At 41.2% G+C, this 24,877-nt stretch overlaps 1 protein-coding gene across 4 annotated transcripts in view; it reads right to left on the bottom strand.

Moving 5' to 3' along the window:
* Positions 1-24,541, bottom strand: part of Cpsf6 (cleavage and polyadenylation specific factor 6) — a 34,427-nt gene extending 9,886 nt beyond the window's left edge. For 2 of the 4 annotated variants that reach the window (XM_045151760.1, XM_045151761.1), the window contains exons 1-9: positions 24,417-24,541; positions 14,030-14,239; positions 10,193-10,296; positions 4,629-4,774; positions 3,331-3,504; positions 3,091-3,201; positions 2,159-2,663; positions 1,573-1,688; positions 20-173 (exon numbers count right to left, since the gene is read on the bottom strand). In XM_045151760.1, coding sequence (XP_045007695.1) covers positions 20-173; positions 1,573-1,688; positions 2,159-2,663; positions 3,091-3,201; positions 3,331-3,504; positions 4,629-4,774; positions 10,193-10,296; positions 14,030-14,239; positions 24,417-24,476 — 1,580 coding nt within the window. In that variant the 5' untranslated portion in view covers positions 24,477-24,541. The remainder of the gene's footprint in view (positions 1-19; positions 174-1,572; positions 1,689-2,158; positions 2,664-3,090; positions 3,202-3,330; positions 3,505-4,628; positions 4,775-10,192; positions 10,297-14,029; positions 14,240-24,416) is intronic. The other 2 variants (XM_045151762.1, XM_045151763.1) reach the window with 1 other exon arrangement.
* Between the last annotated feature and the right edge of the window lie 336 nt (positions 24,542-24,877).

The following is a 24,877-nucleotide window of genomic DNA, read 5'->3' as shown; positions in this document are numbered from 1 at the left end:
CGAGACAGGAAAGTTGTACCTCGATCCAGAGCCATATGACTTGGACTCGATCCCATGAAGGCAATCTTGCAAAGAGCTAATAAGAACTTTGCAACGATCATCAGCAGATACTTTGGATTGTTTAATTAAAGAAATTGCTGTTACCAATGTCTCAATAGCACTCCCATAATCACCTGTAGGAGAAAGAAAAGGGTTGTTCATCAAATTTTGTTTTCAAAATACCATGAAGTTACTTGGGAAGAATGACAAGGCATTTTGCAGAAATAAAAATATGTCTTTTTATAGTGCTTCAAAATCTACAGAAAGGTTCTCATGTTCATGAAGTTAACGTAATTCTTTATAACTCTGTGGAAAGAACAGTTATCATTTTGCATAAATGGGAATAAATTAGCTACTTTAAGACCTCTGAGTCATTAAATATTGAGGTTAGCATTTACATATAATAAATCTAATAACATTGGTGATCTTTTCTACTACACTGACATATAATTTCCTCCAGTGAACTTTATATAAATGACAGGCAATGACTTAGGAATATAAAAATTATATGGAAGCCAGAAGTGATAGCACATATCTTTAATCTCAGCATTCACAAGGCTGTGGTAAGAGAATTACCATTGAGTTTAAGGCCAGCCTGGACTACAGAATAAATACTCGGTCAGCCTGGGTTAGAAACCATGCCTCAAAAATTCAAACAAAAGGGCTGGAGAGATGGCTCTGTAGTTAAAACATGCTTGCAAAGCCTGCCTCCCAAGCTCGATTCCTCAGCACCCACATGATGTTAGATGCATAAAGTTGTGCTGCATGTGTCTAGAGTTCCTTTGCAGTTGCAGGAGGACCTGGCATGCCCATTCTCTCTTTCCCTCTCCACTCTCTCAAATACAAAAATATCTTTATCCCACTTAAAAAAAAAAAAAAAAGATTATATGCAGAAAACCTGTTTTTTTTAACTTTTTAATTTTTATTTATTTATTTGAGAGTGACAGAGAGGAGGCAGAGACAGAGAATGGGCATGCCAGGGCTTCCAGCCACTGCAAATGAACTCTAGACGCATGCGCCCCCTGTGCATCTGACTAACTTGGGTCCTGGGGAATCGAGCCTCGATCCAGGGTCCTTAGGCTTCACAGACAAGCGTTTAAACACTAAGCCATCTCTCCAGCCTGAAAACATATTTTTTAAATATTTTATTTATTTGATATGTGTGTGTGTGTGTGTGTGTGTGTGTGTGTGTGTGCAGAGAGAAAGGTGCGCACACAGAAGGAATCGGCACTCCAGGCCCTCTAACCACTGCAAATGAACTCCAGACATTTGTATCACCTTGCACATCTGGCTTTACATGGGTACTGAGGAACTGAACCTGGGTCCTTTGGCTTTGCAGGCAAAGGCCTTACCCACTAAGCCATCTCTCCAGCCCAAGACCTATCTTTTAAAAATGATCTTTATTTATCTGAGAAACAAAGACAAAGAGGTGCACCAGGTCCCCTGCCACTATGAACAATCTCTAGATGCATGTGCCACTTGGTGCATCTCAACAATATAAATAAAAATTAATACTGAAATAAATGCACTAACCAGCACTGGCATCAGACACAGCTCTCGAAATAGCACTGCTTGAGATTGCCCTGTTTCTATTCATGATTTCTTCAAACTCAGCCTCACTCAGTGGTGTTCTTGCAGTATCCATTTCCCTAAAAAGAAAAATAAAGCAACAAATATTCTAAGTTAGTAAACAATGCAGAGGAATCCATATTAGCAGTTTTTCTTTTAAATATTTATTTGAGAGAGATAGAGGCAGAGAGATTAAGAGAGAGAGAATGGACATGCCAGGGCCTCTAGCCACTGCAAACAAACTCCATATGCATGCGCCACCTTGTGCATCTGGCTTACATGGGTACTGGGGAATTGAACCTGGGTCCTTAAGCTTCATAGGCAAGTGCCTTAACAACTAAGCCATCTCTCCAGCCCCATACTAACAGTTTCTGACTTAACAGAAAGTATTTTCCACACAACAGCAAAATGCTTTTTTATCAGTCTTTTAGCTAAAATAAAATAGTAGCTTAGAAAGTGCAGGGCAGAAATTATGTATTTACATACTCTACAGTAACAGATCTCAGTTCTTTTACTGACCAAATATTTGCACTGATACATACTAACTTACCTCCCAGGGGGGCCATAGTCACCCCTATCATAAGGTGGTGGTCTGCCATATGGGTCTGTTGGTGGTGGACCTCGGCTATCAGATGTAGGCATGCCACTGTTAGTTGGTGGAGGAAAGAAAGCTGGATTCACATGTGGAGCTGGTGGTGGGGCACCTGGCGGTGGTCCCGGAAGATGCGGAGGAGGAGCAAGTGTAAGGGGTGGCCCAAGTGGACCAGGAGGGCGAGGTGGAAAGGGACCTGGAGGTGGAGGTGGTCCCTGTTGAGGAGGTGGAGGACCAGGAGGGGGGCCGTAGCCTGGAACTGGAGGTGGAGGCCCAGGAGGAAGTGGACCCAATGGAGGTTGCCCGAAAGGTTGTCCAGGAAAAAGAACTGGTGGTGGAGGGCGATCTCCACGATTTGGAGGTCCCGCCAGAGGAGGAGGCAGAACCTGGCCAGGAGGTGGAGGACCTGGTGGGCCAGGTGGGCCTGGAGGACCTAAGGGTGGACGTGGTGGAGTTTGTCCAGCTATAGAATAAAGGACAGAGAAAAACACTTCAATATTTAGATGTTATATGCCAAGGTTATACTTTTAAAGCAGAACTTAAAGACCAAGATTCTTTCTCTTTAAATGAAACCCACATGGTAAATGCTTTACTAAAACCTACGAAGGTCAAGGACATCCTTAGAAACTTAACTATATCATTTTATGCTTTAAGAAAAATTACTGAAATAAAAACTAGTAAAAAAGATTATAAATCCTAGAGATATTTTCCATCTTTTGCATACACACACTTCTTACAGTGAAATCACCCACCTTATATTCTACTCTGATGCCAAGCTAGAAAGTGAAACAAGGAAAAATGTTCTTGAAAGGATTTTTAAGAGGTAAGAAAATAAGACGGATGTAAATATTCTATATATAAGTCAAGCAAGTTTGGAGAAAAATAAAGACCTTTTAGGCCAAAAATGGGTATTTCCTCTATGCTGTGCCCCATATGCCATGGAATCCTAGTTTCCAGGAACAAAGGCCGAGTTCCTTTAACAAGATGCTTGATCAAATTTCCTGGATTCCAAAAATAGCATAACAAGGAGAGTAAGTCACATTAATAATGCATTACTTGAAAAAGAGAGAAAAGGAAAAGAGGCATTAGGTAGACACATTTTATTCATGCTAACTTGAGAAAAGTTTTACCTGGAAAAGGTGGAGGTGGCCCTCCTGGTCCTGCTGGCCCAGGAAATCTGTCCCCACCAGGAACAGCCCCTGGAAAACGGCCCCGTCCTCTACCACCTTGTGGGAATGCTGCACGTGAACTGCCTCCTGGAGGACCAGCTTTCCCTTCCCCAGACATCTGTCCTGATTGTGTAGCTGCAAACATCCAAACACTCATAAATAGCACTCATTAAACCATTCTCTGAAATGTAACCTCTGTTATTTATCTCAAAGCGTCATTGATACTACAATTAACTTGCAGGTGGCCTTGGGCCTGTGCAAGCTACTTGAAGCACTGGCTAGAAAAATATACACATTTACTAAAATATTCTTTTGTAGCGTGAAATATCCAGGATTAAACATATTTCTACTGAGTAAATAAATGAGTTACTTTCAAAATACCGGCATTCTGCAGCAACCAAGACCAAAATTCTTCAACAGAAATCTTACTTTCAGTGGTACACATCATTGAACTTTTGTATTATATTCTTAAGTTTTTCTGGATTTTTGTTGTTGTTTTTGGTAGTTTCACTCTAGACCAGGCTGACCTGGAACTATATGTAGTCTCAGGGTGGCCTTGAGCTTATGACCATCCTACTTCTACCTCTGACATTAAAGGCGTGCACCACCACACCCAACATTCTGCTTTTTTTGTTTGTTTGTTTTTTTGATGCAGGGTCTCACTCTAGTCCAGGCTGGCCTCAACCTCACAATAATCCTCCTACCTCAGTCTCCCAAGTACTCAGTCTCCCAAGTACTGTGATTTAAAAGCGTGCACCACCACGCCTGGCCTCAGTTAAATCAAGTGCTAAAACATGAAGAGAAAAACAACCACTTGAATTTCTATTAAGTACACAATCATCCCTCTCATCTCCGTAACATTCCTTAGTTTGTAATGATAAATCTCTTCCACATTCATTTTGCCAAGTAATAAAAGGTCTTGGTGCCAAGCAGAAAAATCAATGAGCTATTTTCTGGTTGTCAGTGGACTCTCCCACATCATAACGCATACCAATATCATTTCCATTCAATCTGAAGGTTAAAGGAATGGCAAGAATGGCAGCACTTCAGAACTGTGTTGTGACATCTAGAGTAAAACTTACTTAATGGGAGCAGTTGCTAGAAAATGACACACAATCATAATCAATGATTAAGTCAAATTCATCCAATAAACTAAATACTGGGATGATTTCCCTAACAAATGCTAGCAACAATGGTTAAAACATATCTTGTTTTGTTTTTTTGTTTTTTTTTGAAAAGGCCTCTGAGTAATTGCTTACTTTTCCTGGATTGCATTTCAAATTGACTCAGGAACTGTTTATTGCATGGAGTTACAACAGGATTCTGACCATGAAGTTCTCTTTTGGGCAACAGATCCATTAACTTTTTTGAAGATGCCTCAGATCCAACACCAACAAGGGCAAATCTAAAAGACGTTTAAGGGATAGGAGTGAAAAGTGAGGAGGCATTAATAATGTTGCAATTAGTAAATCTGTATAAAAGCTATTAACAAATGGTGAAGATACTGAGAAGCTACCTTTATACATTGGTATTGACCATATAAAATGGCATAGTCTCCATGGCAAGAAATCTAGCAACATGTTAAACCTACCTACCATATGATCTACTAATCTTACTCCTAGGTATATGCCTAAATGGGCACATGAATACCCTTAGGGACATTTCCCATTTCCCTTAATAACTAATAGTAGTAATCACCCAAACATCTACCAGCTAATGATGGTATTTTTTTTTTAGTGCTACAACCATGTAAAGGGATATTAAGCTGGGTGTGGCCTTAATCCCAGTACTCAGGAGGCAGAGGTAGGAGGATCGCTGTGAGTTCAAGGCCACCCTGAGACCTAAATTTCAGGTCAGCCTGGGCTAGTGAGACCCTACCTCGAAAAACCAAAAAAAAAAAAAGGGGGGGGATTACTCAACTATAAAAAGAAATGCTGATTCCTGCCTCGGGGATAAACCGTAAAAATACTGAGCTAAGAAAAATAACTCACACACACACAAACATGCATAATGATTTTATCTACATGAAATAAATATCCAGATAGGCAAATCCACAGGTAGAAAGTTGAGCAGTTTTCAGCAAAGGGAGCAAGGAAGATCAGAGAGTAAGTGCTAATGAACACAAGGTTTCTTGTAGGGGACAAGGGGGGGATGATGAAATGTTCTGAAATAAGCTACACTGGCTTCTCAACTTTGTAAATATACTAAAACATCACTCTCTGGTATACTTTAAAGGGGTAAATATTCAGGAATGTGAGTTTTAACTCAGTAAGAAAAATAAACTTCAAAAACCTGAATGAGGGCTGGAGAGATGGCTTAGCGGTTAAGCGCTTGCCTACGAAGCCCAAGGACCCTGGTTCGAGGCTCGGTTCCCCAGGTCCCACGTTAGCCAGATGCACAAGGGGGCGCACGCGTCTGGAGTTCGTTTGCAGAGGCTGGAAGCCCTGGCACGCCCATTCTCTCTCTCTCCCTCTGTCTTTCTCTCTGTGTCTGTCGCTCTCAAATAAATAAATAAAAATTTAAAAAAAAACAAAACCTGAATGAAAGCCAAGAACAGTAGCTCATGCTTATAATCCCAGCATTCCAGAGACTGAGGTAAAAGGATTGCCGTGAGTTCAAGGGTCAGCCAGGGCTACACAGTGAAGACTATGCCAAAAACAAACCTGAATGAGAGGCTGCAGAAATGGCTCAGTAGGTAAAGCGTTTCCTGTACAGACTACAATGAAGGCCTGAGTTTGGATCCCTAGCACCCCCAGGTATAATGGTATGTACCTATAATCCCAATACTCAGGAGATGGAAACAAGTGAGGAGGGGATGGGAAGATGAGACAAGGCAATATAAGACAGACCACCCTGAATGATCATCAATTGTACAAATACAGGATAGCCTACATTACTGGGGAAAGGGTTTTTAGGAACTTAAAACCCCTTTCTCTCTAATGTTAAATAAAGTCCTACCTAGGTCCCTTATTCTAGCCAACAATTTCTGCTGTTTGGTATAGAATTATCTTGGAACACATCATTTAGAAAAACTTGATTTGGGCTGGGATATAACATAGTGGTAGACTTGTACAGGCCAAGGTTAAATACACAGCAGGAAACTCTCTGCACAAACATGTACATATGTATGTGTGCATAAATAATATATGTGTATACATATATATACATATATATATTTAAAAAAAGTATATATATATATACAAAACCATGTCTTAAACTTATGACTAAGGAAAAACAAAACCCCAAGCTGGGCGTGGTGGTGCACGCCTTTAATCCCAGCACTCGGGAGGCACAGGTAGGAGGAGTGCCATGAGTTCAAGGCCACCCTTGAGAGTACATAGTGAATTCCAGGTCTGCCTGAGCTAGAGTGAGACCCTACCTCAAAAAAAAAAAAAAATTTTTTTTAATTAAAACCAAAACCCCTAATGCATTTAATAATTATTAACTGGGCCCCAGCTATTATGCTAGGCGTGATTCTAGGACTATAGGTACAATAGTGAAAACTATATATAATTTAGATATCCCTGCTCTCATGGAATTTACCATTTACTGAGAGGAGACAAATAAAATATAATAAAGAAAAAATACAGGAAGGACACAGGTATAAGAAGATTGCTCTTGTGCACAGGACGGCAGGAAAGAGAACTCTTAGTAGTATTCAACCTGAATGAAGAGTGTACCCTATGGCTATTTAAGAGAAAAGTAAATCAAGATTGAATAAAGGAGCCAGGCGTGGTGGCACAGGCCTTTAATCCCAGCACTCAGGAGGCAGAGGTAGGTAGATACCTGTGAGTTCAAGGTCATCTTGTGACTACATATTGAATTTCATGTCAGCATGGACTAGAGAGAAACCCTACCTCAAAAAAACAAAACAAAAGGGGAACAAGACGGGAGTGGTGGTGCAAACCTTTAATCCCAGTGCTCTTTAATCCCAGCACTTGGAAGGCAGAAGTAGAAGGATCACCATGAGTTTGAGGCCACCCTGAGACTAATTCCAGAGGGCCAATTCTTCACCTCCTAGATGGTATCATTTCTTTGTGACTCTGTAACTCACTGGCCTACCTCGTCAATACCTATGCACTGGACAGTGAATGTGGGGTTTTCACAATGAATGAAAAGTTACTCCCAAGCTGTTGCACAATTTCTTGCCAGTATGCTGACATATTCCTTTGTGCTTGTATCTAATCTTATGGCTCTGAACAACTGTGGGCTTGCTGTTGGATCCTTCCTCAATCCCCAATATATACTTCTTGGATAGATTGTTGTGTATTCTACAAGAGGGAAATATGAGCTGAGGAAATAGCTTGTTTTTTCAGAAGGTTCCCTTTGGGAAGACTTACTGTTGTGACCTGAGAATGTTAATTTAAAGATGTGGGGCACAGACAGTGATATTTCTATATTCCCAGATGTGTAGAACTATGGGAGAGAATGTTGATTTCTATACAGTGTGGTGCACTTTTTAAATAATCCTTTAATCTAGGAGAAAAAGAAGGACTGACTAAAGGTCTTAATCAAGTGATTTATTTGAGAAACAAGAAAGCAACATGGCCAAAAGAGAATGGTAATACAGAACTGGTGGGAAAACAGAGCCAAAGCCACTTTGTAGGCCAAGGTCCTGATCAAGTAAGGCAGGCAGGAATTCACCGGAAGACTGTGACATATGTGCAAGAACATATTAAGGTCATTTGGGAAAAGGACAGGATAGAGGAAACTTCTTCTAGGTGAAACATAACTTTTTAAATTTTTTTTTTTCTATAAGTTTTAGGGCCCCAACTGGCCTTAAATTCATGGCATTCTTCCTGAGTGCTGGAATTACAGGTTATGAGCCACAACACCTGACTGAAGTAGAATAAGGATTACAGATTAGAGTGCCAGTAGATCCAGTTCAGGGTCTACCATAAAAATTCAAGTAAAAAATTATGGTGGTTTGGAACAAGTGGGAGAAGTAGTCAGACTCTGCACATATTTTGAAAACATCCCTAGTGTAAGCTGGTGTAAAACTAGACAATATAATATGCAGCATATTATTACCTCTTTGTAATAATAATCTAATAATTTATCCATAAATCCAAAACTCATTGTCCTTCACTGCCTCAAACTTGGCCAAGAGTGAAGACCTTCAACCCCTCTACACTGTTGCAGATGGAAATAGCCAGAGTGACTCAAAGCCCTTCTTCTGAATGACGTTAGAATTTCAACTCCAGTAGCTAGACAGCCAGAGCTTAGAGGCCACTGGTGGTGGACATAGCTCTGATTTCCCTGGCAACACCAAATTTAAGAAAGGGAAGCATCACCAACGTCCCTTCTTAAGACTAAAATATCATACGAGGCTGGGCATGGTGGCATATACCTTTAATCCCAACACTTGGGGGACGGAGATAGGAGGATTGCTAAAAATTATAGACCACCCTGAGACTACATAGTGAATTCCAGGTCAACCCAGGCTAGAGTGAGGCCCTACCTCAAAAACACAAAAAAATTTTTAAAAGAAGAGAATGAGTGCTACAGCTGGCACTGAGTGGAGACAAGCCATTCTAAAGGACTCAACACAGAAATAAAGACATACTACTGTCTCCTCCCTTAAGAGTTAATCCACAGTCAATCACCTGGGTCAGGCAACCACTCCTCCAGAAAGCTGAAACACCTAAAGGCATGCTTAAGGAGATGGAAGGAGTTATTCCCTTAATGACACAATGCACTTACACCCCCCTGATCCCCTTCTTCAATGCAATTGCTTGAAGATCTCTGCAGTGCTAAGCCCACTTGCTTTTCTGAGTTCTAATGCAAACACTGTACCTTTTCCTGTTCTCCCTATCTCTTGTTTGGATACTGGCCAAACTCCTAAGCACACTTGTCCTGCCATTCTGGACTCTCACTCTTTCTCTGAAGAACCCATCCCTTGCAGCTATCTGCCAGCCTCCACTGAGGAACCCCCCTGCTTTCTGGATCAGAACTCAAAAGGCATACTTTTCTTATCTACCAACTTCCTCCCGGCGATACCAGGTTTTACAGTTTTCTTGCCCTGTTGTTTTCCGTTCAAATTCCAATAAAGCTATCCTCAAGTTTCAAAAAGAAAGAGAGAATGGGCATGCCAGGGCCTCTAGCCCCTGCAAACAAACTCTAGATGCATGTGCCACTTTGTGCATCTGGCTTTGAGTACTGGGGAATTGAACCTAAGCCATCAGGCATTGCAAGAAAGCACCTTAACCGTTGAACCATCTTTCCAACCCTGTGATACTGTTTTTAAGGAAAAACCATGGAAACCCACTCCCTGAAATGTAATCACCTGCAAATGGTAAGACTGTAGCATTTTCATATTCTTGTTTTGGGATATCTGTGTTCTATAATTTCCCGTATTGACATAATGATCCGATCTCACTTGTATGGCTTAATAATTAGTATGGAAAATAACATCTAGGCTCCATTATATTATTCTCCTTTTTACCCATCTTCCCCCATCTTTTTGTTTGATTTTGATTTGAAGTGGTAGTGCTGGGGATCAAATCCTGAGCCTTGAACATGCTAGGCAAGTGTTCTACTGCTGAGCTACATGCCCAGGCCTTCCCCTTCCCTTTATCACAGGAAAAATCTTGCAATTTCAACTACAAGGAGAATATTCAGAAGTTAAGCCATCCATCCACATCTTCAACTTTACTAGCTTCAGTGTGCTAAGGTCTTTGAAACGTAAGTATGAATCTTTGCCTCAGATCCCACTTCTAATGTATTCATGTGTTCTACACATATGTAATTAGCACTAAACCTAAGGGAAAAAATAAACTGTACTTAAGTTATTAGCTTATATTATGAAAATCAAAATTCTTACCCCTTTGATTGGCCATTTGCTCTGTTTTCAAAAAATTTTATCTCCAAAATATCATTTACCCCCAAAGAATGAACTGCTTCCGTTAAGTCTTCATCTGTTGTCCACTGCAAGACATTTTCCTCTTAGTAAATCTCAAAAACATATTCAGAATTCTTATTGTTTCAATTTAATTTTTCACAGAAGACAAATTATAAACAGGAGAGTCTTAATGCTCAATGCAAATCTATGTATAGTTACTACCAGTCCACCTCCAATTTTTAAATAGCAGAAAAACATCTGAGCACCTAACTTCATTTCCTGAGAAGTTCTGGAAATTGGAAAGTACATACCCTCAGAAATAAGATACATTTTTAGTCTTAAGAACTTCTGGGTTCTCCCAGCTTTAAACTGCTATGACTTTAAATTCTCAATAAAAATCAAGGTCATGTGTCACTTCCTCCCTTTAAAGGAAAATACTTTGTGAAACAAATTTTATCTTATATTTGAATAGACAATGGAGAAATCAAAACTAACAGAGTACCTTAATGTGTACTTTATAGCAATTACTTAACTCTTAAAACTCTCTTAGTCCTATTATTATTCCCTTTACACATGATATAATCAAGAATAAGAGGCTTGTCGAAAGTCACAAATCTAAAAGATAAAGGAGTCAGCCAGGCATGGTGGCACACACCTTTGATCCCAGCATTTGAGAGGTAGAAGGAGAAGGATCACCATGAGTTCAAGGACATCCTGAGACTACATAGTTAATTCTAGGTCAGCCTGGGCTAGAGTGAGACCCTACCTCGAAAAACCAAAAATAAATAAATAAATAAATAAAAATAGTGGAGTCAATATTCAAAATCTTACTTAGCAACTGTACTGGACAAGTACACTGCTAGTGTTTCAAGACTGTAAAGTCTCCTCAAATATGGCAGTGGGAGACCCAGTCATTAGGTTTAAAGGATCTGTTAGGTAGACTATTTTCATGCATGTATATGGAAGAGTATATGTACAGAAGAAAGCCAGGGTTCAACCTTAGGTAGCATCCTCTGGAACAGTCTGCCCCCTTTGAAATAGAGTCTCTCAATGACCAGAAGCTCACCAATTAGGCTAGATGGGCTGGCCAGCAAGCCCCAGGGATGCTCCTGTCTCCACCCCACCCCCACTGGGATAACAAACCTGCAATGCTACTCCTAGCTTTTTAACATTGGTGCTGGGACTCTGGACTCAGTCCTCATACTGAGCTATCTTCTCAGCCCCAGTAAAATCCTTCCTTCCTTCCTTTCTCCTTCCCCTCTCCCCTTCACTGTCTTTCCTTTCTTTCTTTTTTGCTTTAACCCAGGCTGACCTGGAATTCACTATGTAATCTCAGGTTGGCCTCAAACTCACAGCAATCCTACCACTTGAGCCTCCTGAGTGCTGGAATTAAAAGCAAACACCACCACACCTGGTATAAAATATCTTTTAATAAAATGCTATTAATGGACTAAAGGGGGTGATGTTTAATTTATCTTATAGATTATATTATCCATCTACATATATGGGGGGGGGGGGGCAAAGTCTCATGTTGGTCCAGGCTGACCTGGATCTCACTTTGAAGCCCAGGTTGGCCTCATACTGAAAGATCCTCCTACCTCAGTCTCCAGAATGCTAGGACTAAAGGAAGGAGCCGACCTTCATACTAGGAAAAAAAGATGATGACATCAAAATAAGAGAGAGACTCATTGAGAGGGGGAGGGGATATGATAGAGTAGATTTATGAAGAGGGAAGTGGGGGAGGGAGTGAATTACAGTTTATTGTATATAACTATGGAAGTTGTCAACATGTTTAAAAAGGAATGAGCTGACATTCAACTTTGATTTATAATTTTTAAAATACTTTATTTATTTGTAAGGAGAGATAGAGAAGAGGGAGAGAACAGGCATGCCAGTGTCTCCAGCCACTATAAATGAACTCCAGATGCATGTACCACTTTATGCATCTGGCTTTACATGGGCACTGGGGAATTAAACCTGGGTTGTTAGGCTTTGCAGGCAAACACCTTAACCACTGAGACCTCTCTCCAGCCCTAATTTATAATTTATAAGCTTCCAAGTCATAATACCTAATATAAAAAAATTCTATAGGACAGTTATAGTGACTATTTTAGGTTCAATGAATATATTTCATACAGTTACTGAAGCACTCAATCTTACAGTCTCATGAACCGCCATGGTTCAGGCACTGTGGCACATATGGAAGCACTCAAAGCAGAGGCAGGACTGCCACCAGGTAAAAGGCATTTTGGACTATACAGTGAGTACTAGGCCAACCTGGACTATATATAGCAAGATCTCATCTCAAAAACGACCAAACACACAGAAAGTTTCTACCATTCAGATTCCCAACTTAACAACAGAAATGAGGGGCTAGTGAGATGGCTCAGAAGTTAACGGTGCTTGCTTGCAAAGCATGCCAGCATGGGGTGAGACTCCCTAGTAATCACATAAAGACAGGAACACCAGGTAGGACATTGTATCTGGAGCTTATTTGCAATAGCCAAAGTCCCATAAAATACAATCTCTCAAATAAATAAAACATTTTTTAAAGAACAGAAATGAAATAAATTTTTAATATGAATTTAAAAATGAAGAACGAGGAAGGTTTTTTTGTTTGTTTTGAGGTAGGGACTCTCTCTAGCCCAGAATGACCTGAAATTTACTATGTAGTCTTAGGCTGGCCTGGAGGTCAGTGATTCTCCTACCTCTGCCTCCCAAGTGCTAGGATTATGTTGGTGTGCACCAACATGCCCAGCTAATTTTTAAAATTTCTTTATTTGCAAGCAGAGAGAGAGATTAAGGGAGGGAGGGGCACACCAGGGCATCTTGCCACTGCAAACAAACTCCAGATGCATGTGCTATTTTATGCATCTGGCTTTGAAGGCAAGCACCATCTCTTGAGCCCTAAATAATATGTTTAAGCCAGGAGTGGTATTGTGTCTCTCCTACAATCTTAAATTCTGTTTTAAAAATCTGTGTGAACATTTTTTTCTCAGCAAAAGTGGGCTACCTAAAGTGAGGAATGAGGGCTGGAGAGATGGCTTAACGGTTAAGCCATTTGCCTGCAAAGCCAAAGGACCCAAGTTTGATTCCCCAGGACCCACGTAAGCCAGATGCACAAGGGCACATGCATGTGGAGTTTGTTTGCAGTGGCTACAGGCCCTAGCCTACCCATTATCTTTCTCTCTCTTCCATCTCTCTTTGTGCTTGCAAATAAATAAATTAAATTTTAAAAAATTAAAGTGAAGAAGGAGAGGTGGGTGTGGTGGCACATGTCTTTTATTCCAGGCCAAGGTTAGGATTGCTGTATATCTGATGCCAGCCGGGACTACAGAGTTTCAGGTCAGCCTAGGCTACAGTGAGACATCTTCAAGGGGAAAAAACAAAACAAAACAAAACAAAGCAGAACAGAACACTAAGGCCGGGGCATGGTGGCACATGCTTTTAATCCCAGCACTTGGTAGGCAGAGGGAAGAGAATCACTGTAAATTCAAAGGTCAGCCTGGGACTATAGTGAGACCCTACCTTGGAAAAACAAACAAAAGAACCAATAAAAAATAAAGTGAGGTACTAAAGATTTTTTTAAAAATTGCATTTAAGTGGTATATCTAACCAGGACGAGAGACTATAAAATTCAAAACCAGCAGAACTGAAATGACCTCTCAACGGCAATTGCTTTTTGCCCTTCTCATCACATAAATGAACATACAGAAAAATAAAGTAACATCAAATTTTTACTTTAAAACTCTAGGCAATGATATTAACTACTGGAGCAGTTCAAAATCAATTGCCAATAATCAGTATGCTGTTACTTACCCAAGTTAGATTTCCGATATATAATGCAATCCTCTTTCCAGTATAAGTGTATACAACATTTGGTGCTGCTCCTTTGCCGACATCATCGCCAACAGTCGGCGGGAGCGTATCCATATAATCCCGGTCTTCTGGGGCATCTCCATTATTTGCAGATGGAGAGATGACATCATCATACAAATCTATCTGATCATGCCCACCATATTCCGCTTCCTGAGATACAGAAATAATGTTCTAGATTACACAGCAGTCAGAATACTACTCAAGAGATTTTAAAGCAAATGCATTCATTTTTTGCATTTTAAAAATCTGATGCAAGACAGAGAAAGGCCCCAAGATCTCAATACATGCCTTCTCACTGTATGCACCAGATCTGTTCTTGATGGTGACTTTAAAGCTTTCCTTGAAATTAAAATATTCTAAATTAACATGAATATAAAAAGATACATTTTAAAATATTTGTTTTAAGATTATCACAGACAAAAACAGAGCTATTACAAGTTTTCAATATCTGACCTCAGGAAAATGTAACCCCTACTTTCTATAGCATTCAAATTTGATTAGCCAACCTGAAGAAGCTAGCAATTTTAGTACAAGTGCAGTAAGCTAAGTTATAAAAGACAAAGAAATGTTGGAATCTACGACTCACAATGTCATAATAAATGATCTAGAGAAACAAATGAAATACAGGTAAAACTATTCAAAGTAGTTCTTTTAATAATTTTATTCATTTTATTCAACAAATGGCTTACCTGACATTTTACACATCTAGCCAAGTAAATTAGCAAGAGAAAAGTAACATACATAAGTATCTAGTAAAACTTTGCCATTGTCACCAGCAGAATTAAAGCAATCCTAGCGATGTCATTTACATGCCTACATAATAAGCAAGGAAGGAAGAGGAAAACAAAAAAGAAACAGGTATGTAAGCAAGACTAGAAATGGCAAATATGGGAGAGGATTCAATTTGTAAATAAACATGAAAAAGGAAATATACATATTCATAGAACACTTAACACCATTTAATTGCAAACTTGACTAATCGGGTAGCAGAAGAAAAGCTCCATTTCTATCTTTTTCCCTTTCCAAAACTAAAGCACTTAAATCACTGTAAACTACTTTATTTTGATTAAGTAGAACGTTGGAGATAAAATGAAAAAGAACAATTACAAAACTTAAGAGTTCACATAGAACTGGATATTACTCAACCTCTCCCACATATACAATTTACTAAGGAACTATTGAGTAGCTTTAGGGACTATTACATGGATAATAACCCAGAGAAAGCATTTACTATATGATGGTAAACAGATCAATATTGCTATAGGTCCCAAGGGGGCATAATTTTTTTGTTATTCAACAGAAAGCCAGAACACTTTTTAAAGAGAAAGGGGAAAAGGGTATTAAAGGTAAATATTATTCATATATGTGTGTGTGTGTATATATATATATATATATACACAGACACACATACACACACACACTATATATATATAATTTTATAAATATATATATGGCAAAAGGGCTTCAAATTGATAGTGTCATTGTCAGGTAATCTGTGTATAAATAATGAACTACACAACTTACTTGTTACTTAACAAAAATCTTTTACATACCAATTTCACTTTCATGAGGCAAGATGTCTGTAAGATTTATTTAATAAGACACCTAAGACATTAAGTTAAGACCAAGAACAAAGCCATCTTTAACAATGGGTCAGAAACTAAAACCATAAGTCACTGAATAATGCCATTAATTTTATAAGAAGTGTCTCTAACCACTGAGCCATCTCTCCAGCCCCAGCCATTCATTTTGTTTGTACAGCAAATACCAAAATAATCTCTACAAAATGAGTTTTTATTAAACAAGAAATGCAGTGACAGTAAAAACTAGAAAAAAGGAGGGTGAGTTTTGTTATGAAGTTTCAGTGTAGCTGAAGCTTCTGGTGATGTGGTTGCAGCAATGGCTCCATACACTTAAAATAAAAAGCTTCCCACAAGGGGTAGTGGGCACTTTAAATTCTCTTGCAATCCGGTTCTGTACATCAAGTAGCATTATTATTATTATTCAAAGGGAGTTGTGCTTTCCATCCTCAGCAGAGACTAATCACAATATATGGTCTGAGGGAGAGTAAGAAAGAATGCACGGGTTATTGAAAGCAAGAGTAAAAATTTTAAAATTTACATTTTCACGTATACAAAAAAGTTAAGACATAATTTTTCATTAGTTGTAAATGTATGAAAGTGTTTACATAAGTAGACAATAACTCACAAGCATTAATTGCAGCTACACTAACCTGTTGTTATTACAAGCACTTACTATTTTTGTATGTCCATGAATTCCTACGTTGACACCAACCAATTTTCCATATTCATATGATTCTACCAATATTTAGGATCAGCCATTTTTCTGGTAGTTGGACTGCTTCCAATTGGTTGAAATGATGCTAATTGAGACCATGGTCCTGGGGTTTGATCTCCATGTGGACTAGTTAGCTTCACTCTGTTCCAAGGCCACAGCCTGTACTCTTAGCCCCAACGGTATACATTTGTACTTGGTGAAAAAACATTAATAAATCTGAATACATTTGTCACCACTGCTAAAAATGAAACTCAAAGAAATACTCTCATGGTATCAAATCTTCCTTTTGTAGCTTTATCATGTATCTTAAGTATCTTTCACACTTAAAAAAATGCAGAAATCCAGAACACATTCAAGCATTTCCACATTAATCAAGTTAGAAATGTGCATATTCTAAAATTATTAAAATACCTATCACAGGTCACATGCAAAAAACGAGCTCTGTAAACCTACAAGCAAAAAAAGGTTTCTAACTTTGTCAAAGAAAAATAGTCAACAGTGTCAAGTTCTATTATGTGAGAGGTCTCTTCAAATACATTTCAATGGCATTCAAAACATGAAAATTTCAACATTGTCCCTCTATTTCAGACACCAAATATTGTCCAGTCTCACCTACTTTTCATAGGAGCTAGCAAATCACTAGTAAAGCTACGCATCTAATTTCCAGTAAGCAACAGCTCTTAAGTGTTTATGAAAACATTCACAAAGTAATTTTTTTCATTCCCTGCCATCAAAGCCAGCTGCTCATGCCTGTAATGTTAGTACTGAGGAGGCTGAGCAGGACTGCAACAAATTCAAGACTAGCCTGAACTTTAGGGCAAGTGCCAGTTTAAAACAAAACAAAACAAAAAAACCCACAAAAAAAGGGGAGGGGATGAGGTATCCCCTCAAAATTTCATGCTACAAGACTGTTTTCTACAATATTTACAAATAATCATTGCCAAATTAGAGAAAGCATTTAAAATTATGATGGATTGTGGGGCGTGGTAGCGCATGCCTTTAATCCCAGCACTTGGGAGGCTGAGATAGGAGAAGCACTCTGAGTTCGAGGCCACCCTGAAACTACATAGTAAATTCCAGGTCAGCCTTGGATAAAGCAAAACCCAACCTCGAAAAACAAAACAAAAAATTATGATGGATATAAAAATGACCAACATCCTATTGTAGGTTCATTGGCACCATCTCCCTTCCTACAAGCAGTTATTTTTTTTAAACAGTGTCCTATAATTACTCCCTGAAAAACGTTAATACCACAGAAATAACTTATATACTGCATACTACTACTGGGATAATCTGACAGACTCAACACCACTTTTGGTAGTCATAAAATCGTAAGTAATACCATTCGTGAATTCTTAAGATTCAACCAGCAAATCATACTAAGGGTCACTTTAAGAAGTTATTTCCATTGAGAGAACTACTATTAAGTACGGAAGAGTTGCACTCTGCAGTTACATATGAATTCTACAGTGTGGGAGAGGAAAACTAGCACGTAAAGCCCAGCACAAGCCCTCAGCTTCAGCAGGGGACTGGTTCCAGTACATCACCCATAGCCACGGAGAATACCAAACTTAAGAGATGCTCAGGCCCCTTACAGAAAAAGATAATAATCTGTATATAAACTACAGACATACTCTTATATATTCTTAAAAGTCATCTCTTAGACTACTTACAATACCTAACACAATATAAATGCTGATACAAAACCATTGTTATAATTTTTTGGGAATAATGACCAAAAAAAGTCAGTATACCCCCAATATTTAGATTCCTGGTTGTTTGAATTCATGGATGTAGAACCCACAAATACAGGACTCTTCTAAGAAAAGTTTTTATGATTATATTCTGAGTAGATACTAGTTTAGTAATTCTTGATAAAGTTCAATTAATAGTAAAGAAGCCAACTTGATACCAAGTGTGTACTCCATAAGCAACTAAATTATCATCATAATAAACAAATGAATTTTATTAGCTCTTCCAAGCTTTTATATCCATCTTTTTGAATCACTCTCTACCTAATTCTTGACCCTATAAAAATCTTAAAACTATTTTCCATTAGATACAAACTTATCAGAAATTTTAACTGATAATGTCCAATATACTTATTTTCCATAACTGGCTAACAGCTGGCTACAGTAAACACATAATGAAAAATATAAAGCAAAATGACTCATGAAATAAAAGCTGACTTATAAAAAAACATCTAGGTCCTTCTAATTCCTAAATGAATTTATCTCCCAACAACTATTTCTACTTTTTTTTTTTTTTTTTTTTTTTGGTTTTTCGAGATAGGGTCTCACTCTGGCTCAGGCTGACCTGGAATTCACTATGGAGTCTCTGGGTGACCTGAAACTCTCAGTGATCCTCCTACCTCTGCCTCCAGAGTGCTGGGATTAAAGGCATGCGCCACCACGCCCAGCTTATGTCTACATAATTTTAGGGATGGGTGGACAGATAACTAATTCATACTTCTGGGCTTAAGAGATGGCTTAGCGGTTAAGGTGCTTACCTTCAAAGCCCAAGGACCCAGGTTCAATTCCCCAGGACCTATGTATGCCTGAAGCACAAGGTGGTGCATATATCTGGAGTTTGTTTGCAGTGGCTAGAGGCCCTGGTACCCATTCATATTCATTCATTCATTCATTCTCTCCCTCCCCCACCCCCAGCCTGGCAGACCAGAAACTCAACTCTACTTTAAGAGTTCCTGACCCCACCCAAGACTGTAAGCGCCCCCCACCACAAAAAAAAAAAAAAAAAAACTATCAGTTGACTTAATTATCCCACCAAGGACCTTATTGAAGAGGGCCCTGAGGGAGGTGTGAGGGGATACAAGACTATAACCTATGTAAAAAATATATGGGGGGGGAGGGAGGGAGGGAGGGAGGAAAGTAGCTGGTCATGGTGGCACATGCCTTTAATGCCAGCACTTGGGAGGCACAGGTAGGTGGACTGCTGTGAGTCTGAGGCCACCATGAGACTACATAGTGAATTCCAGGTCAGCCTGGGCTGGAGAGCAAGACCCTACATAGAAAAACAAAACAAAACAAAACAAAAAAAAAAAAGTTTCTGACTGCCATACAAATAAAATATATACCACTTAGATGTCAGAGTATAAACTGAGCATACCTAGTCCAAAAAACCCAAAGCTTTTTGAGCACTGGCATGATGATTGTGGATCTTGAAGCATTTCTGATTTCAGATTAGCGATGTTCAGCTAACTGTTAAGAGTGCAAGTGTGCAAATATTCCAAAATGTGAGGAACAAAATCCACATGTGAAATGCTTCTGAATCATTTTGGATAAGGGATGAACACTGTACAGATAAACACCCAGGGAGAGGAGAGGGACTGAACAGGACATGTTAGTGTTGGAATTATTCAGCTCTCTCCCCTATTCTACAGTACGCTTCAAGGGTAGACCATCTAAACTTTATATCCCTTGCATTATTTTGAACAACTGAGTATCTTTTTAAAAATATTTTTTTTATTTTTCTTCATTTATTTGAGTGAGAAATAGGCAGGGGGAGGGGGAGAGGGGGGAGAGGGAGAAGGAGAGAGAGAGAGAGAGAGAGAGAGAGAGAGAGAGAGAGAATGTGTGCCAGGGCCTCCTCACTGCCACTGCTAATGAACTCCAGATGTGTGTGCCCCCTTTTGCATCTGGCTTACGTGGGTATTGGGGAGTCGAATCAGGGTCCTTTGGCTTTGTAGGCAAGCACCTTAGCCACTAAGCTATTTCTCCAGGCTCACAACTGAATATCTTAAATTATTATTTAGTGTTAGACCCCCCAAAAGTCTTAAATTATTAATCAGACTGCTAACTTCCACACTTGAATACACACACCCGCCCAAGTCAAAGTAAACTGATACTTGAGAATGAGAGGGAGAACTGCTTTCTGCTGAACTCCAAATTCACATGAACATGCATAAGCAGTTTAAATTCTCCTTCCACAATTCAACTATTCTCAATCTGGTGATACCCAAAAAATTTCCATTTAAGAACTAAAGCAAGGCTGGAGGGATGGCTTAGCAGTTAAGGCGTTTGTCTGCAAAGCCAAAGGACCCACGTTCAATGCCCCAGGACCCACATAAGCCAGATGCACAAGGGGGCGCACGTGTCTAGAATTTGCAGTGGCTGGAGCCCTGGCCCGCTCATTCATGTTCTCCCTCCCTCCTTCCCTGCCTTCCTCTTTGGGAGACAGAGGCAGGAGGATCATTGTGAGTGGAGCTCAGCCAGCCTGGGACTACAGAGTGAGCCTGGGCTAAAGCAAGACCCTACCTTGGGAAGAAAAAAAAAAAAAAAAAAAAAAAACTTCATAAAAGTGTGATCATTTAAAACAGAAAATGGGCCAGGCATGGTGGCACACGCCTTTAATTCTAGCACTTGGGAGGCAGAGGTAGGAGGATCACCGTGAGTTCAAGGCCACCCTGAGGCTACACAGTTAATTCCAAGTCAGCCTGGACCAGAGTGAGACCCTACCTCAAAAAACCAAAAAAAAAAAAAATAAAATTAAAAATAAATAAAAATAAAACAGAAAATGTAAAATATGAATACACCAGATTTCAAAGCATACAAATATAATTAAAAGTGCTGCTCAAACTGGAGAACAAGACTTGTTTAACAATTTTTATTTTAAGATTGGCTAATACTTAAAACTCTGAAAAACATTTTCCTGAACCATAACCAAATAACTGCTATAACTGATCATATAGTAGAAATAAGGTCAGGGGTTGGGGATTTAGCTCAGTGGATGAGCACTCAAGCGCAAGGCCCTGGGTTCGGTCCTCAGCACCGAGGGGAAAAAAAAGAAGAAAAAAGAAAGAAAGAAAGAAGGTCACCAGCTACTAAGAGCTAACTGGAGTAGTTTATATATGCAAGCCCCTGGGTTCCATCCCCAGCACTGCAAAAAGAAAGAAAACAAGCAATGTAATCCCAGAGCCTGGACTTTGTTATTTTGGAAGCTGAGGCAGGACTGCCACAAACTGGAGGCCAGCCTGGGCTACACAAGGTGAAAAAAGGAAAATGAGATAGAAGGGAAAGGAGAAAGAAAAATTAAATCAGAAATAATTCTGTGGTTGCCTCTAATTCTGGTAGGATTTCAGAAGAAAAAAAGTGGGGGGAGGGAGGGTATTACCATGGGATTTTTTTTCTCTAACCTTTTTTTGTTGTTTATTTTCACTTATTTGAGAGCAACAGACAGAGAAAGAGGCGGGGGGGGGGGGGGGTCCCTTGTGCATCTGGCTAACGTGGGTCCTGGGGAATCGAGCCTTGAACCAGGGCCCTTAGGCTTCACAGGCAAGCACTTACCTGCTAAGCCATCTCTCCAGCCCACCATGGGATATTTTTTATAATCATGGAAGATGTTAATAAAAATTGAGGAAAAAAAAAAGTAATTCAGGGCTGAAAAGATGGCTTAGTGGTTAAGGCACTTGCATGCAAAGGCAAAGGCAAAGGACCCAGGTTCAATTCCCAGTACCCACATAAGCCAGATGCACCCATATGGAGTTACGTTTGCAGTGGCTAAGACCCTAGTGAGCCCATTCATTCTCATTCTCTCTCTCTCAAATAAATAAAATCTTTAAAAAAAAAATACTTCAATGGGGGCTGGAGAAATGGTTTAGCAGTTAAGTGCTTGCCTGTGAAGCCTAGGGACCCCGGTTCCAGCCAGATGCAAAAGGTGGCCCATGCATCTGGAGTTCATTTGCAGTGGCTGGAGGCCCTGATGTACCCATTCTTTCTCTCTCTCTGCCTCTTTTTCTGTCACTCTCAAATAAACAAATAAAAATAGAATAAAATAAATACTTCAATGATAATATATTAACAAAACAAGACAAGCCTTGAAAATGATTAACATCCTTTTGTGGCCAGTTTTTGGTCCAGAAATCAACAGAGCAAGCAGATCACAGAAGCCAATCACATGCAAACCAAAAGACAAAAATAATGCCTGTGGGCTGATGATGTAGTTCAATGGTGTTTGCCTGGCATGGGCAAGGCAATGGGTCCAACCCCCAGTACTACAAACAAGAAAAAGAAAGCCTCTACTTACTCTCCCTATTAATGGATTTAAATATATAGAGTTTACTGGTACAATTATGCAACCATGTGTTGGATCTAATGCGCTGTAGGTTACCAATCAATTTTCTAAGCCTTCAAAATAGTTTTTCATTGGATCCACCAAATGTTAATCTCTTACCTCCTCTGCTAGCACATTTACTGCAGCGATAGAGTATCACCTGCATTCAGCTATGTGGATAAGCAAGATGTCCCTCCCAAAGTATGCAAAAACCTGAAAACAGTTTATGAAGAGATACTAAAGGAAGCTTCTAAAACAGTAGCCCAAATCTTCCTTATTGTGGGCACAGGTAAAGTATTGTAGTCTCTTGTAAAGAAAACAAAAACAAACCATCGCGAACACTTTAATAGTCGCAGTGAGGCCCTGATTTGGATATAATGCTATATTCACTTGATAAATAAGAAAAAAATATCCTTGAGGTCTTATTCTACCGATTTTAAAGGCATTAGAATCTGTGTAGGAGTCAAAGAAATGGTATACCTTGTAGCTGACAACTCAGGTATGAGTTACTCAAACTTACATGCACAATAAAAAAAATTTTTAAACTTCACGTCGTGTTACAAGTGAGTTACATTTAAACATATTCAGTCTCTAGTAGAGTGATGTGCATTTAAATCATTTTGAAAACGGCTTTTCTTTTCTAATATTTCAACTACAGGAACAAAGTTACTTCTGAACGCAGTTCGGATTTCTGGGCTGCCATAATTTCTTTTTTTAATTTGAGTCCCTACTCACAAGATTGAATGGGACGGGGAGAGGACTACACTAACCAATAAAATCTTATTAAGCATCTCACCTGAACCTGAAAAAAAATTACTTATTTTGGATGCACGGCGGCTAGCCATGATTTCTAAAAACGTGAAATGTCGTAAGAGATGTGAACAGTTCAGAGGCTAAAAGGATGCTCATTCTGACATGGTGAATCCGGGGCTAGTCCCAGCCTTCACCAAGGCCTCTGACTGAGACACGGGGAAACCCTTGAACGTCTCACTTTCACCAGCCTTAGTGCACAGGCTCGTCCGTGTAAACTGCACGATCAGAACGGGGGGGGGGGGGGGGCACGTTCTTTCTGCATCTTAAAGTCTTTCTGATCTGCTAATGAGCTACCGCCTTTATTTTTTTTTTCTGGTTCTCATTTATCTTTCAGGTTATTTTCTTCACAAAGGCCAAGAAAAGGCCCCCGCGAGCCCACGATGAATGAGGCGGACCGGGGGCACTCACTTTTCCACGCGGCCCGTGGGTCCAAAAGTGCAGGGACTTGTTGCCGACGTGCCCACAGATGCCAGGCGGGCCTCGGCGAGCCGCGGAGCCCGGCGCCGGCGGGGGAAGGCGCCAGGCCGAAACCCGCGGCCAGAAGCGGGCTAGGAGCGCGGGCGAGCGGGGCGCGCGGGGATACAAAGGGGCTGTGAACGCGGCCTTCCATGAGGCGGCCGTGTGCGCGGACAGGCGGGGTGACAAAATGGAGCGGCGGGAGCACTCGGAACCCGAGCGGCGGCGGCCGGAGCGCGGTCCGCCCCGGGGGCGGCGGGCCGGGGTGCGGCGGCCCGTTCTCCCCCGCGGCGCGGCACACGCGGCCTAGCGCGGCGGGAAGCGCCCGCCAACAATGGGGGCGTGAGGCCGCGAAGGAGGGGGGGAAGCGAGAGGGGGAGCCGGCCGGCTGCCTGGCCCGGCAATGCTGCACCGCCGACCCGGCCTCCGCGCTCCAAGGGCCCGCGGCCCGCGAAACGACGCGCGAGCACGGAGGGGGCGCGGGGGAGGGGCGAAGAGGGCGCCGCACCGGGATCGGCGGCGCGGTCCCGGAGGCGCCAAGGGCGCACGGTCTGCAGCCGCGCTGGCTCGCGGGCCTCCCTCCACGCCTCACCTCCTCGCCCACCCCCACCCCCCAGCCGGCCGGGTCACGATCCAGCGTCCGGGCCGCAGCGCCGCCCGCATCGGCGACGGGGCCCAGGCCCTCACGTACCTGGTTGAACTCTTCGCCCACATCCGCGTAAATGTCTATGTGGTCCACACCGTCCGCCATTTTTCCCCAGGCCGCCGCCGCCGCCTCCTGCAGGTCGGCCGAGCCGCCGCAGCAGCAGCAGCAGCGGATCTCGCGGCGGGGCGGGGCGTCTGCGTCACTTCCGCGGCCCGAGGGGCGGGGGCGGGGCGCCGCAGCCCAGGGCGGGCGGGCGGGCGGCGGGGCGCCTGCGGCGGCTGGGGATGCGGCGGAGTGGGCACGGCGGCTCCCCGGGCGCTGGCCGGCTCGTGTGTGTGTGTGTGTGTGTGTGTGTGTGTGTGTGTGTGTGTGTGTGTGTGTGTGTGTGAATTTCCTCGTCCCGTTCCCGCGTCCATCCCGCCTGCTTCCAAACACTCCTACACATTGCCTTTAGCACACATTTTTCTGTGTTTACGGTTTTCAGTTTTCCTAACGTTTTGTTTTTC

This window comes from Jaculus jaculus, chromosome 6 (assembly GCF_020740685.1).
Source record: "Jaculus jaculus isolate mJacJac1 chromosome 6, mJacJac1.mat.Y.cur, whole genome shotgun sequence".
In the NCBI taxonomy this organism is placed as follows: Eukaryota; Metazoa; Chordata; class Mammalia; order Rodentia; family Dipodidae; genus Jaculus; species Jaculus jaculus.
Note: the sequence above shows the minus strand (reverse complement) of the source record. Positions and strands in the feature narration are given on the sequence as shown.